The sequence below is a fragment of the Phyllopteryx taeniolatus genome, chromosome 17 (assembly GCF_024500385.1).
Source record: "Phyllopteryx taeniolatus isolate TA_2022b chromosome 17, UOR_Ptae_1.2, whole genome shotgun sequence".
Classification (NCBI taxonomy): Eukaryota; Metazoa; Chordata; class Actinopteri; order Syngnathiformes; family Syngnathidae; genus Phyllopteryx; species Phyllopteryx taeniolatus.
In genome coordinates, this window is record NC_084518.1 from 15,050,945 (window position 1) to 15,067,796 (window position 16,852).

The 16,852-nt window shown below is 40.8% G+C and overlaps 1 protein-coding gene across 1 annotated transcript; it reads right to left on the reverse strand.

Annotated features, from left to right (window-relative positions):
* Positions 1-957: 957 nt before the first annotated feature.
* Positions 958-14,882, reverse strand: dpp3 (dipeptidyl-peptidase 3). The gene is made up of 19 exons (XM_061751916.1): positions 14,810-14,882; positions 13,929-14,094; positions 13,530-13,674; positions 13,357-13,446; positions 11,995-12,132; positions 11,807-11,881; positions 11,407-11,497; positions 11,175-11,305; positions 10,960-11,090; positions 7,858-7,916; positions 7,583-7,777; positions 7,388-7,500; positions 7,193-7,285; positions 5,394-5,456; positions 4,755-4,879; positions 4,559-4,679; positions 2,687-2,866; positions 2,325-2,487; positions 958-1,510 (listed from the first exon to the last, which is right to left on the reverse strand). Exons 2-19 carry the CDS (start codon positions 14,051-14,053, stop codon positions 1,371-1,373), a joined length of 2,178 nt encoding a protein of 725 aa, XP_061607900.1. The 5' UTR covers positions 14,054-14,094; positions 14,810-14,882; the 3' UTR covers positions 958-1,370.
* Between the last annotated feature and the right edge of the window lie 1,970 nt (positions 14,883-16,852).

Sequence of the window (16,852 nt, forward strand, 5' to 3'; positions counted from 1 at the left end):
CCCCCAAAAATCACACATTTTCCATTGAACTTCATATTTATCGTATTAGAATTCAAGTTGTTAGGAATGCATATTGAAAAAGTGCCCTACACTTAACTGTAAGCAGCAAAATATGGGAGCTTAGACCATTTAGCAACATGCTACTGTTAAACAGTACACAGTCAGCTTGCAAACAAGTACTTTAAATTTCTGAAAGGCTTTTATATCCATTATTACACTATGACAGAGTGGACATGTTAAGCTTGACAACATACTACATAAAATTGAACAAGTGTAAATATTTACTCTAAAACTAGCTGTTGTTCTGGCCTCCACTGAAAGACAAAATGCTGGTAGTAATGTTTTATATCCATTATTACACTATGACAGAGTGGACATGTTAAGCTTGACAACATACTACATAAAATACAATTGAACAAGTGTAAATATTTACTGTGCAACTAGCTGTTGTTTTGGCCTCCACTGAAAGACAAATGCTGGTAGTAATGTCACCCAAGACAGAGAAGTTACCACACAATCCCAGGGTGGACAGCAGTTTCAGACACACATGAAAAATGTTAAATATGATAATGGAAATATACATGATCAAACTAACAAGTTTGCACGTTCTCCCCATGTTTGTGGATTGTAACTGAGTACTGTGGTGTTCTCCTACGTTCCAAAAATATGTTGGAAGACTATTTTGTCCGTAGGTGAGAATGGTTAGGCGTCTATACAGTATGGTGATCAGTCCAGGGTGCACCTCTCGCTGCGATAGGTTCCAGCACACCCACGATTCCAATGAGGAAAAGTGCTTTTATAAAATGGATGGGTGGGTCATATGCAGCTGCATAACTTTAACAATACAGCTGTACTGAAAATTTGTATTTAAAATGTCCTTTGGTTCTGAATGGAAAAACAAGATTTTACAAAATGGCCCGCTAATGCCCAATGGTTCAAAGGAAGAAAAGAAAAAGACAAGTTTTATCAAACATTTTATTTTCACTATTTTCTGTTTCAGATCCTTAGTAAATAATACGCCAATGAGGCGGAAATGCATTTCATTGTTTTGACTTCAGTCTATAATTAGAAGCTATGGCAGTGTTTTAACAGTCTAAATGTAAAATTAACCACCAAGATAGACAACTTACATCAATACATGTTTTTGACCCAGTCATTCACATAGAATCGTGTTTTGTTGTAAGTCAGCAAATCTGAAATACAGGTTTTGTGTGTAATGCCAACTCTGGACCAGTGCTGTTGTTTTGTCTACAGTAGATCTGTTCTAGTTATGTGACTCTCTACGATGTGGTGAATGGTTAAGTCAGTAATGAAGACCAGTTAAGACGCCACAAAAGTAAAATTGAGGGGGAAACCGCCCCGTCCTTCCATCAACACCAACAGGAAGAATCCACTCTGCTCAACTCCAAGAGGTCGGCCTCAAGTTTGTCGTTGTCTTGGAAGCGCTCGACGAAGGACTGAATCAAGCCTGATGTGCTGCTTTCGTACTCCACTAGCTCAACACTCTCTTCTGGAAAAGCACAAAAGAGAACCAAATAAGTTCAAGAAATGTGTAAATGGCAGTATACACGCATATATACATTTCCACTTTGCACTTATTCACCCGTTTAGGTTTTTTGGGGGCTCAAAAGCCCTGGCTAATAGGAAAATAATAATTGGTGTCAAGGAAGTACGTTGACATGATACATCTCGACAGAGCCTAACATCTTTGGATGTCGGGGACGAACTAAGTTTAGCCTGGGTTGTTAGTGGAAGTCAGTCTTAGCCACATGTAAAAGCACACCCACACTTCCGGTGCATTTTTTTCACAATCAAATCATCATTTGTCATTAAAGCTAATGTTGTATAATGAGATTGAAATGATATTAAAGTGTTGTGGGATCTATGTTAAACTACAGTGGTACCTCGACTTATGAGTTTAATATTGAGCGTGTGGCTCAATCTTAAATTTTAAAACGAGAGATGCTGGGCAGATGTCACGCCTTTCGCTGCTGCCATCTTGCGATGGTGTATCTGAAGCACGCTCGTACATAAAATTTTAGCTTGCAGATTTATTTATTTTTTTCCCCCCCTCAAAAAAACTGAGCAATAGAATTTAACTCAAAACTAAAAATGGTGCACTAGTAAGGCAAGGTACCACTGTATTAATACAGGCAATTGAAATTATTATTATTTATTTATTTTTTAAAAAGGAGGATTCATTTACTGGTGTTTTTTTGCTATTTGCGGCAGGGCTCGTTCACTATCCCCACGAATAGCTGAGGTTTACTGTATACACCCAAAATGGGCGTGGTCCTCTGGTGAAGGGTAAAAACATACAGTACCACTGATTTTGGTGTTGGCTTGGACAAACATCTTGCGATCCTCCTTCCGCAGCAGCACCGTATCACGAAGTCGCAGGAAATTGTGTGCCCCGCCCTCATTCACGGTAGAGTAGCCCTCATAGAGGGCTCGGCCTTTTTCTACATCTGCTGTCGACTTGAAGACCTACAAAATGGAGGACGCGGTTTAAAAAAAAAAAGGTTTGGGAGGTGTAATTTTCCAACAACCAAACTTAAAAAAAAAAAATAATCCATTATGCTTACAAGCTTCAATGCAATATCCTTTCTTAATCACCATACCAGTCCAAAGTGGTGGCAGATTTTGCTAACTGATAAATTTTTAGTGAGATGCTGGGGAAAAATACCTGCAATTTACAAAGGAACCTGTGGATGGCTTCTTTTCCGACAGTGTGGATCTTGCTCCTGTCAAGTGTGATGCGAGCGTCGGGTTTGCCGTCGGCTCCCGTGACCTCCTTCAGGCCGACCAGGTCCTCACCAGCCTCCAGCAGCACGCACAGGATCACGAAACGAGCCTGCATGTGAGCCTGGAAAAAGGGAGAAATGTTTCATGTAAGATATACTCAACAGATAACTCAGTTTTGACTGACACCTTCAGATAGGTATTAATTTAACACTATAGGTGCATTTCAGCGGCACGGTGAACGACTGGTTAGAGCGTCAGCCTCACAGTTCTGAGGACGCGGGTTCAATCCCCGGCCCCGCCTGTGTGGAGTTTGCATGTTCTCCCCGTGCCTGCGTGGGTTTTCTCCGGGCACTCCGGTTTCCTCCCACATCCCAAAAACATGCATTAATTGGAGACTCTAAATTGCCCATAGGTGTGACTGTGAGTGCGAATGGTTGTTTGTTTGAATGTGCCCTGCGAATGGCTGGCAACCAGTTCAGGGTGTACCCTGCCTCCTGCCCGATGACAGCTGGGATAGGCTCCAGCACGCCCACGACCCTAGTGAGGAGAAGCGGCTCAGAAAATTGATGGAGGTGCATTTCATTAAAATAGAATATTGTGGAAAATAATTTAATGACAGTAGTTAAATTCAAAAAGTAAAACTCAAATATGCCACAATGTTATTTTTCTGCTAACAAAAACCCCAAAGATGTGAATATTAAATTAAGTACCGAAACAAAATTATTTTAATATACAAATTAGGTAGGAAGTCACCTTCTGAAAAGTATTTTCCTCTGTATTTAATAAATCTATATACTGCGGTACCTTGCAAAGTTTAATTTGTTCTGAGACCACGCCTGTAAATCGAAAAACTGATATCTAAAATCTTTCCACATTAAAATGACTGGAAATGAAAATCCGTTACAGCCCCCCCACTCCTAAACTATGGGAAATAGCATTTTATAATGTATATTATAAAAACATAGCAATAACATAATTAAATAGAATATACAGAATTATGCATAAAGATTCATTCATTGCGGCTCCTTCTGGTGTGCACGACTTGACCACCTGGGGGCAGTATAATGCAGTCATGCAGAGACATGATGAGTCTCACAATTGCCAGTACTGTCAGTGGCTCAGTAAGCTGCAGTAATTATTATTTTTTTTTTGTCGAGTGTAAAGAATATGTGCCTTTAAGTGTTACATTGTGTGTTTACATGTGTTGATGCCGCATTTGTGTTCAAATAGCTGCCATTTAAAGCGTTATAACACCACCATATAGATGTTCAGTTGCCCATCTATGGTGTTTTGCATTTTTTGTCGTCTTAAATATACAAAGTGAAATTATATTTGTTTTGTTCAGTTTGACAGTAAACTTTACCTAGGAGAAGCATTCAAAAACTTAAAGCCTCTTTTTTGAAGAACTATTCACCATCTGCCAAACTGTTGCTCTTTGTGAAGTGAGTTGAGTTCACTTCACAGCGCTCGTATTTCAAGTTTTTGCTCAGTAGTCAAAAAAACAACACAAGCTTGGCCGAAAAACAGCTATCTTGAAAAACTCAGTCCGGTCACTCATATATCTCAAGACACCACTGTATTTTGGAGTTTCACATTTTGACTTGAACTACTGAGATGAATTAACTTTTCTATCATATTCAAATTTAATGAGATGCACCTGTATGTTTATTATTGAGATTGCAATTTGCAGTGGTGTACAACTGCACTGCATCACAGTGAAAGCAGTTTCCACCAAAATACCTGAATAATGACACCAAAAGCACTTACTAACAACAGTAATGTTGCAGGACCACAAGTTTTAATGACAGCTCACCTGTCTCCATGTCTTGCTCTTAGGCGTGTAAAACTCCAGGCCCAGCAGACCCCCTCGCACCATGCTCAGCCAGTTCACGTAGACCACATCCTCTGCATCCTGGCCCTCATGACCAAAAATACTGCAGCACAAAAACAGCAGTGACTAAGATTAAATATCTTTTGTCTTGGCCAAAATCTCAATGATCATTACTTACCTGATTACTTTCTTGTTCAGAGACAGATAGAGTCCCACACACTCTGCCCTGCATTCTTCATAAGAGGAGGCGAGGGTGGAGAATTTACTATCCCAAGTCTCGTTGTCTTGGTACCAACTGGAAACCTAGAAATACACGCACATCATGAGGAACTGCAGCTCTGCATCTGAAGTTACTTTTAAAGCGCCATATTATTTGAGAACACAGCTCGTATTACGGAAAAGTGACTTTTCAATTACTTGCATACAAATAGTTGAGTCTCTGGAGTGCCTCCCCACTCAAGTGTGAATTGGACTTTTTTTTTTTTTTTTTTTTTTTTAAAACAACTTGCTGGTCGTCAAGGTAGCACAAACCTGTGTTCATGATTCTAAGGGTATTTTGACTGAAACATGTCACACGCATGTTATCAAGACAACTGTGAAGTGTGAATTTGTGGAAAAATGGTAAATTGTACATGCCACATAAAGGCTGTATTCACACTGGAGGTCCAAGTGGCCATTTCTGATTTAATGCCTATGATTATTTTATTTTATTTTCATGTACATTTCAAGTGACACGTATCTGATATGCACTGACAAATATCAGATACGCATCTGATTTTCATCCACATTTGGAAGAGGCCTGAGTATAGAAACTCACCAGCTCGCCAGTTTCTGGGTTGATCACTTTGCTCTGTTCAAAGTTGAAGTTTCCCTTGTTGTCCTGTAGAGGGAGCCACACATACACACAGTCAACTATGTAATTTTCAAAATGTTGCATTTCCTCACGGTCAGGGGATTTTTTTTTGTGTCCAAAAACAGTCATCCCTCCATTCAACCATTTTCTACACTGTTTATCCTTTTTAGGGTAGCCGGTGAGCTAAAGCCTATCCCAGTTGACTGTATGAGAGGCAGTGTAAGGAATTAACGAGGCACGGGAGTTGCCCAGCTGGCCTCTTAAGGGAAAAGTCCTGATGGAATTCCTTCTTCCTGGTTCTTTTAATGTTTGGTTGGTGATCTTATTTCCAAATAAGAATTCTGATCTTGTCTTTTGAGTATTTAATACAACAAAATCAGAAATACAAGTTTACAAGGCTATGGTCCAGCGGACGACAACAGCGCGTTGGGACTCTCTTCCTTCTCTCGTGGGATGCGGAAACAGAGTACACTTTTCAGATAACAGTCAGTCCCCTCAGCGGCAGTTTATCAAACCAGTTCTTGCCTGTTCTCAGCCTGACTGTAATCACTATGCCTGTAGTGTGTGTGTGCGCGCGCGCGTGCGCATAACAGTGTGGTCAGCTATAACCAAAGGGGGGGAAAAAAAAAAAAAAAAAAAAAAAAAAGCTAGCGTGTGTGTGTCCTAGTGTCCTGTAAGCAGCAGCATAGAAATATACCTTATAGCAGGGGACACCACAGACAGCCAATCGCAGTAAAGGTGATACATTTCGATATTATTGGTCAGAATTTGTTTTTTTCCTTTTACAAATTATTAGCCAATCTATAGTGTTGAAAATAGCTTGAGAGCTAATCTCTTAACTATTGGACACTTCAACTGTGTGAAGAGTCTCATAACGCCACCTCTTCCTCACTCTGTGAGAGCCTTGCTGTGTTTTATCTCAACAAGAATGAAAGTCGCAATGTGTAAGAAATACTTCATTGATAATAATGAGTGAAAATTGTTAGGTTAGATGGATTTGAGTACACTTATGACTCTTAGACCTTTGAAACAGTTTGGGAATATGATGTAACCACTCGTTAGCGTTGGTTAACTATTAAAGCCTCGCTCTTGTCCAAGGGCTCATTGAGTCGACAAACTTTGATGAGCACTGCTGGCAGCAGCGACATGCTGTGTCTGCACAATTCTAAATCAATGACTACGTAAATAAATTATAGCATATTAAATTAGCGATTAATCATGATTTTGGGAAGGTGTTGTGTTGATAGTGCGCAATAGTATACAATAGCAATGAAACGTGTAATACCAACTTTAACAATAGGGTGTTTGGTAACTGCCGTTTTTTTTCATTCATTCATCTTCCATTCCGCTTAACCTCACGAGGGTCGCGGGCATGCTGGAGCCTATCCCACCTATCTTCGGGTGAGAGGCGGGGTACACCCTGAACTGGTTGCCAGCCAATCGCAGGGCACATACAAACAAACAACCATTCACACTCACATTCACACCTACGGACAATTTAGAGTCTTCAATACCCTGCATGTTTTTGGGATGTGGGAGGAAACCGGAGTACCCGGAGAAACCCCACGCAGGCACGGGGAGAACATGCAAACTCCACACAGACGGGGCCGGGATTTGAACCCCTGTCCTCAGAACTGTGAGGCGGATGTGCTAACCAATCAACCACCGTGCCGCCCTCTGCCTTTTTTGGATTTCCTGAAAACAAGTGGTTTTGGAGCGATGATTTGCTAATACAGAAATACAGATATTCTTGTTTGACAGACCTGGACGAACAACTTGCCGCTTCCATGTCCCAACAGTTCATGCAGGCCGACTTGCACTTCAAATGATGGACTCTTCCACTTGACAAACAAATCCTGGCACAAACGGACACACAAATGCAAATTGGGGAATGGGATGAGTGCGTGTTATACAGGTAGCAGTGGATTGAGATCGAACGATCATCTTGGGTGCCTCACCTTGTCATCTTCCTCCAAGAATGTAAGTTTTTCTTTGTTTGTAGAGTAAGCCACGGCCAGCACATTTCCTAGGGAAACATTTTTAAAGCCCTCCGACTGTCTGATGTCATCATCTGGTTAAAGAAACACACATGGGTTTGAGTGGAATAATGTTCACAAACATAAATAAAAAAAGCTTCAAGTTAGCGTACATACAGTTGGGAATGTTAATGCCAGCTGGAATGCCGCTGCCAGCGAAGGTGAGGACGTCGAGCGAAGTGAAGTCCGGTTTAAGGAAAGTGTCTTTCTCAAACTCCCTTGGCCAGGGAAGCTCGGGGAGCAGCACTTCTGCCGAGCTCACGAGTTTGGCAAAGCGCTCGCTCATCGCCTTGTTCACGACTGCCACGAATCCTAAAGTGGACACCACAAGTAGGTTGCTAAGGAGAAGAAGTGCAGCAAAAAGGTAGAAAACCTGTCAGGATCAAAGCTACCTTCAAACTCTCCTCTGGAGCCAAAGGGGTCCCTGTAGCTCTCAATGAAGCCGATGTAGCTGAGAGGAGGGTGGGGTGAAAAATGTTTCATAGATTTATACCAGAACCTGAAGGAATGCTTGGGTCATCAAGTCATGCAGTATATTGGACTAGGGCAAGGATGATCAGGCCTGCCATGTAACTGTAAAAACAAATGAAGCCTCGGAGTAACAGAAAAGAAAACAACTTGATATATTATAAATTTTTGTGATCATTGCTTTATATTTTTTATTTTTTTGTATGGCCATCAGATGACTAAAGTGTTACTTGTTGAAATGGCATTTTATCTACAGTGTCATCTTTTATCCACACAAAAACAGCATTATGGGTCAGTGAAAATTAGACTTTACAACGATTTTATCGGTATCAGGGGGATAGTTAGCATTTTATTCTGATCGCCTTTAATGTCATAATTCGCCGATCCGCTCAATGACGTCATTGATCGGCTCCGGGAAAGACATTTACTCCACGTCGCCGCGTACACAGTATATTTGAATCCAATAGCTAGTTTATTTGTTGCCTTGTCGCGTCTTTTGATGTAGTATTGGAAATATTTGACGGCCAATAAAGTTAATTTAATTAAAAAAAAAAAAAAACGGCGGTGTGGAACAGGCAACACGTCTGAGAGACAATACGTAATGCCGGGATCAAACTACAAGACAAATTTGCTCTTTCACGCACCAGTCAACATATTTCCATCTCAATCCTTAATCACCCTAACCTGCTGCACATCCTTCCCATCTCTAGCCCTCTGTCTGGTCAACCTGTATAGATTCTTTTCGCCTTCTTTAGTGTCCAACCTGACATACATGTCATCATATGCCTCTTGTTTGGCCTTTGCCAGTCGCATCTCAATGTATTCCTTTCGCCTCTCCTCGGTCCTCTCAGTGTCCCACTTCTTAGCTAACCTTTTTCCTTATATGATTTCCTGTACTGTGAGGTTCCACCACAAAGTCCCCTTCTCTCCTTTCCTGCCAGAAGATAGGATACTCTACTGCCTGCCTCTCTGATCACCTTGGCTGTAGTGGTCCAGTCTTCTGGAAGCTCCTCCTGTCCGCCGAGAACCTGTCTCACCTCTTCCCGAAAAGCTGCACAACACTCGTCCTGTCTCAGCTTCCACCACATGGTTCTCTGCTCTGCCTTTGACTTCCTAATCTTCCTCCCCACCACCAGTCATCTTGCACACCACCATCCTATGCTGTCTAGCCACACTCTGCCCTACCACTACCTACAGTCAGTAACCTCCTTCAGATTACATCATCTGCATTAGAAGGACAAACTGGGCCAAAACGTGTGTTGGTGGTAACCGGTGCTCAGGACAGGAGAGGGCGTTCGTTTAAGGCTTGCTTGAGGTATGTTCACATACTTTTAATACGATACGGCTCACAAGCAGGCAATAACATGTTATGTAGCCTAGCAAGCTAGTGGTACCACGAACAGTTGGACGGAAACATGCCGCTGTTCTGTTGAATCGTGCTCTAAAGTTTCAGTGTGGGTGAAGTAATTTAAATAAAAATAAAGTAATTTAATTACAGTAAGTTAGCACCCATTATTTCTGTCATGTAATGTTGGTTTGACCTGACTGATTAGAATACACGATCTTACTAGAGCAGTGATTTCCAACCTTTATGGAGCCAAGGAACATATTTTACAATTGAAAAATCTCACGGCACACCAACAAACAAAAATGTCACAAAAAGTGGATATATTAATCTAATAGAAGACCATTCATTTGGTCTTCTATTAGATTAATGAGGCATAGTCTGTCACTATGCCTCACTGGCATAAATAGAGGAACAAAGATACATTATTGTAAATATATTTTTTGAGCAATTAAGTACACAAGTATATACAGCAAATGAACAGGTCATTTAAATAGACACATTCCTCCATCTTGTGATTGGATCAGTGATTTAAACTCGCTGATTGGTTGATCGGCCCCAAAAATCCTGATCGTGTAAAGCCTAGTGAAAATTGACTTTTGAAAACTATTTCCCAGCTTTGTAGATGTAAAAAAGGATTGTTTTTGGCTTGGCACAACAGTTTGATGTTATAAGATCCCCCCCACACCCTCCCAACACTTTTAGTTTGATATTCCAGAGGAATGCTACATGTAGAGGTCCATCTCAATAAAACAATATTTATATGATATACATTCACTACACACAGAGAATTAAATAGTATGTAGAATCAAATGTTTTTTGTTTTTTTTTAATCATTTCTCACAACAACCCAAAATTCACCAGAGAAATTAAAACAGTATAACATAAGGAACTGTCTTTTTTAAATCGAGAAATTATAACTTTAAAATTGAACTACTAAATAAACTTTACATCCATCCATCCATTTTCTGAGCCGCTTCTCCTCACTAGGGTCGCGGGCGTGCTGGAGCCTATTCCAGCTGTCATTGGGCAGGAGGCGGGGTACACCTTGAACTGGTTGCCAGCCAATCGCAGGGCACATAGAAACAAACAACCATTCGCACTCACAGTCATGCCTACGGGCAATTTAGAGTGTCCAATTAATGCATGTTTTTGGGATGTGGGAGGAAACCGGAGTGCCCGGAGAAAACCCACGCAGGCACGGGCAGAACATGCAAACTCCACACAGGCGGGGCCGGGGATTGAACCCGGGTCCTCAGAACTGTGAGGCTGACGCTCTAACCAGTCGGCCACCGTGCCGGTAAACTTTACATAAATATTAGAATTTATTGAGATCCACCTGTATATGCTATTAAAATTGTGCCTTTTTCAAAAAATTATTTTGAATAATATCACAGCCTAGTACTATGAAGACGAACATCACACTCCGATTCGCACCTATGGACAATTTTAGCATCTACAATGGAGCTAACTTGTATGTTTTAGTAATGTGGGAGGAAGCCAGAGTACCCGGAAAAAAACCCGCAAACATCCAAACAGAGATGACTGTGATCCAGACATGCTATCCAACCGTGTTAAAAAGTCATCCAGTTTAAAAATACCAAATAAAATTTGGTATACATCTTTATTTTGACTTTTGTTGTTTACATTGGTTAATATAGCTATGTTTAAGTGTCCTCACCTCTCCACAATTGGTCCCTTGTCTTTGATCCAGTAGCGTGAGGCCTCCTTGTGGGCTTCCACCGAGCCCAAGGTGAAGCTTTGCCTGTACTCTTCAAGCATCTTCTTCTGATTCTCATTGGCACCGTGGGCCTGTTTTGTTTGAAACAACAACCAATTTCAAATTAGGATTAAGAGTGGCGAATTACTTGAAAAATGATAAATTCTCTCACCCACCTGAGCCTTCTGAAGATAATAACAGACCCTCTCCATAAGTGGAGCATAGTCCCCCCTTTTCACTGAGAACTCTTTTCCCTCAAAGTCAAAGCACCCGCAGCAGGATTCACACTCGCCATCCACTGTGGTGTCTGTGCAGCAGTCGTGTGCGTTAATACATTTTCTAGCATGTACCTTGTTAATCCGGCGACCCGCATTCATGCTATCTTGGTTACTTCATTTGACGACTGACCTTTCTTCACAGCTGAGGCCAAGCGCACCTCGTAGCAGGTTTTCTCGCCATTTTCCCTTTTAAACAGCCGGGTGTTGTAAGCAGACAGTTTCTGAAGAACACAAGTGACAGTTCAGCATATCTCATAGAAAATATGATTAGTTTTGAAATAGTTTATACAAAGTATGGCCATTGGGCCTCATACGGCCCACTCCGATCTTTAATCCAACCCACCATTGCATTTGTACAATCAAGAGTCTTGTTATATTTGTTGTATTCATTTAGCGGTTTTCGGTACCGTTTAAAAATGCAAAATGTGTTTTTTTTTTTAATCTAATTACTGTACTTGATTAATCGATGAAACAATCCAAATATTCGATAGCGACAGCCCCAATCAAACCTCGAAGCGAGTCAGGCTTACCTTCGAGTCAAGGAACTTTTGAGCCAGCTCAGCATCTTCCATACAGCAGTTTCCAGAGAAGTAGGTGGTAATCCCCTGAAGAAAAGCACAGCGTGACAAAACATGAGCTGAAGTATGACCAATAACTATCCTAAACAACACGCATATAATTTTAAGTAGTCTGTATTTTAAAGGTTACAAGCTCCCACTTTGTCACCGAGGCCCAGTTGTTTCTGTTTGTCCTTCAGGGAGTAGATGAGACATGAGCAACTGTCCCAGAGAGCACCCGTCTCAGTGGGGTCCTCCTGAAATGCCTGGCTGGCCCTCACCAGTGCATCCAACTTGTCCTGTGTAGGTATAATCAAATATGATGAAAAATACATCTATGGATTACAGTAACAAAAAATAAAATTAAAAATTACATTAAAAAACAGCATTTGTGAGCAGTACCAGTACTTCTCCCCTTTTGATGTAACTCAGTTATATAATTTTTACAAAGTTTAAATCATCCATTCACTCTGTCGGCATTGATTTCGCTGTGACTTAGATTTCTATTGAAGTCCCACCTTCCTAGGGGGCGTGACATATTTTTGATAATTGAAGCATCATAGGAAGGAATTTACATCAATCATTGTAGCAGCATCGCTGATTGGTCATGATGTCACTTAGCATGATGACATGTTAAAGGTCCCATATTTTGGTATTTAGACCTCCATAGAGTGACTCCCTAACATGGACTTAGCATAAACGTGTCAATTTCATTTTAAAAAAACACCTTTGTTTTGTCATTTGAGTTTTGTCAAAAGGTCCAACTGACAGCTACTTTCTGTTTGACCCAGTTTTGTATTCACTTTGTCCATATTAAGCTAAAACTGTTAGCTTTCCTCTGATTGATTGCCTCTGTGTCGACAACGCACTTTTGAGCGGTAGCGGAAAGGGAAGTCAGAGATCTTCACTTGTGACGTAAATAAGCTTGAGAAATTCGAATGACCTGATTTCAGGCTTTTCGGCAGAAAAACGTCTGGGACTCAGGAATGCGTGGACAATTTTAATTCATATTTCACATGTTTACTGAGGCACAAGAGAGACACTATTACATCTAAAATACTAGAAAAAGTTGGTTTGGCAAAATATGTCCCCTATAAGCATGTAATAATTTACAAATAAGTTATTGTTTTTGTTTGTTTGTTCTTTATAAAGGGCTGTATGTTGAACAGACAGAATTCAAATTTGTCAGCAGCGAAATAGGCCATGCCCAACAACATATCAGAAGGACTGATAGTGAAAGGTTTTTATTGATAAACTTTTCTGTGTCTCTGAACAACAATTAGTTGAGGTTTGATTTAGTCAAAAAGAACAAATGTTTAAAGCAAAGTAGACCTATAAATATAATACATTATTGTTCCATTTGCAATTTGATTTTGGCATTGTCTTGTGAAAGGGCTGCAGCGATTCATTCAATTCCGCTGATACTTTGGCGGAAGTAACAGATATTGTGCAATGCATTACAATTCAGAGACAGTAGAAATGGCATCATAACCAACTGTAAAATGCACAAAACCGCTTTGTACCTTTGGCAAATTTGGGACAAACTTGGAGTCTCCGAAAGACTTGTAGTTTCCCATGTTGGCATAGAGACCTGCTGCATACACCAAGAAGGCCTGAAGACGAACAGGACACAAAAAGTAGTTCTTGAAGCACAACAAATGTGTGCATTGAAACAAAAAGAATAAGGACGACATACTTGGTACTCCTCTGAGCTCAGTCCGGCTGCTGTCGCTACAGCTTCCAGCTGCGCAGGTGACTGCTTTCGGAAGATCCTCTGCAGCAGGACGAAGATGACTGGCGACTCCGGGGATGTTTGCAGGAGCACAGCGAGGCCTCCATACCTAAGACAAGGAGCAGTGGTTTCAGTTAGATGACATTTAATACACACACACACACACACACACACACACACACACACAAACAAATTATGATTCCAGAAAAAGAATGTAAAACTAAAAATATATGTAAACACAGAAAGTGTTTGTTTGAGCGAGCATAGCATTTGCATACATGTGAATGGTCAGAATGGTTCCAATTTAGCCTCAATCTGGGCAGGGTTGTAAAATAAGTGAGGACAGTGAGGTCAATGACATACCAGGAAGCGCGTGACAGGTAGTGGGCATACATCTTCTCCTGCGGGGAGAGCAAGCGAAAAGCCTCGGCGCAGTCGAGAGCAGAGATGCCGATGTCATTTGGTAGGAAGTACTGGGAGTCCACCATCTTTGATTGTGAGGTTGTCACCGATGGGAAGTAGCTAAACTCTGGCAGGAAGTTTGGGGGGGGAGAACAGACATATAGATGATGATTGTTCCTTTTTCTTTTCTTGAGCTATGGAAATGATTGTGTGCATGCAAAAAAAAAAAATAACATGTATGATACACTACATAAAAACTAGTCTCTATCCATTATGATGTTTCTAAACAGATGACTGCCATGAAGATTTGAGCAATTGTAGCAGGAGCACGTTCTACAAAGAATACTATATATAGTTACAATTTTCCCCACTTAAAAGCAACACATATGCATGGTGTTTATAGCACCCTTTCTACACTACAGGAAAAATGGTTGCTTATTAGTGGAGAAAACCAAGGTAAGGAAGCAGAAAGGACAAGAGCACAGAGATATTATTTTAGATCGCTCTTTTCACTTTCATTTGACGCCATGAGGGGGGGGGGGCACCTCGAAACTGAAAGCAACTAATTCCATCCTTAGTCAACTAAATTAAATATCAAGATTATATACATTTGGTGTAATGATGTAAATTTAATCGCCAGGACAAAAGAAGAATTAGCATTCATTGCCGATTGCTTATGTGCATTAATATTTTTTTGTTATAAAGAAAACATAGAACTACGACTTCTACGAGCAGGAACTCAAGTCACAACCTGTATTTCATAACTTGTAAAACTATGTTGTATGTTTAATTCACTCCTGTGAGGAATTAAAGACGAATTATCGTCAGCAACAGCATGTTACCTTGTAAAGCTCGATAGCTCCAGCTCACGTCAAAGTGCAGTCTCACGCTCACGCTCCACACTTCCTGGTATGTCCTGATTTAGCCCCGCCTTTTGACCTATCACAGCTCGTATATTGTGATTGGCAGTAAAAAGGACCAATCACAACGAGTCAGTACTGGGTTTTGGGAAGGCATTTTACATAATTTACGCATAAATATGACCCGCCTCCCAACCTATCACAGCGTGTATATTATGATCGACAGCAAAAAAGCCCAGTCACGGATTACCGATACCAGCTTCTAAAAAAAAAAAAAAAAAAAAAAAATATATATATATATATATATATATATATATATTTATTTATTTATTTATTTAAAGTTCCATAACAAGAGGCTAGGGAAGGAGTTAATATTACGTGCTACTATTAATAATAGCGTAATATATAATATCTGTGGCTCTGATCGTGGGCCGTGAAGGGCTGGCCTGTTGATTGGCCGTTGTGACGTCATCAAATATGATAGCGGAAATGAACAAAAGAACATTAAAGATCAAAGTACAAGAGGGACATTTACGGTTGATCGTGGGCTCGAGTCAAAGAGTCCGCGTGTGGAGTGCCTGGTTGGGAGTTGCAAGCAGATCTTGTGCGAGTGTGCAGTCTGTTACTGCATGGGAATAAAGCGACTGTCATCCTTGACCGCATACGAGGGCATTACAACACATTAGCATGACCCCAATTCAAAATTCAAAAATCACAGCCATATTAGATTATAAATATTCCTAAAGTGGAACACATCATCACAATCAACGCTTTGGCTGATAAACATTAGCATGGCCTACCTATCATAGTTCAAAAATTGTAATTGGCAGCTAAAATGACCCATCACGGCACGACAGGCCTGTTTCACACATTTCACAGCAAGATGTTAGGAAAGGCGCTAATATTATTATCATTAACACATTAGCATACCCCCTGTTAAAAATTAAATACACAGCCATATATAAGTAGCACACATGTATAAGCAATGCTATGACTGCTATTAATTCATGTTTTGGATAAACACGCTGTCCTCCCCCACTCGTTACACTGTGTGTTCTGTTTCCATTGTTCTTCAAACCAATGCCAATGAATGTAAATGTATTCAGCCGCTGGAGGTTTTCCACAGAGAACACATGCACGGAATCATCATTCTTTTTGTTCTTTTTAATACTGTCATGCATTGCCTTCCATTGTACTGAAAAATACTGTTTTGGCTGTATTGACAGGGACACAGATGTAATTTGTTCTTAGTTGTAGGAAGTTTAAACCTAAAACAGAATAAGTGATGAAAGGAAATACTCTGTTGCAAGGGCTTTTTTTTTCGTCTTAGCCGAAAACCTACAAAAGTAGTTTAAATTCCCCATCCATCCATCCATCCATCCATTTTCGGAGCCGCTTCTCCTCACTAGGGTCGCAGGCGTGCTGGAGCCTATCCCAGCTATCATCGGGCAGGAGGCTAGGTAGACCCTGAACTGGTTGCCAGCCAATCGCAGGGCACATACAAACAAACAACCATTCGCACTCACATTCACACCTACGGGCAATTTAGAGTTGTCAATTAACCTACCACGCATGTTTTTGGGATGTTGGAGAAAACCGGAGTACCCGGAGAAAACCCACGCAGGCACGGAGAGAACATGCAAACTCCTCACAGGTGGGGCCGGGGATTGAACCCCGGTCCTCAGAACTGTGAGGCAGACGCTCTAACCTGTCGCCCACCGTGCCGCCTTAAATTCCCCAATCTTTTGAAATTGTAAATTGTGCCCACCTTGATCAGTCTGATCAACAAACTAAATAAAATAAATCAAATAAATTCAGATTTAACAGTATTTCGTCTGAACATGCAGTTCTAGTTGTTACGGACTGCAGCCCCCTGTTCCTGTGGAGGGATACATGTCGTTGCCTCCAGCTCTCTCTGTCCGGATTGAAGATGTCCTCCATTCAATTTCATGTGTATCAATATCTACTAGTACTAAAAATACGTCCGAATTCACATCTTCTCCTAATATAACTTGAATGATCATT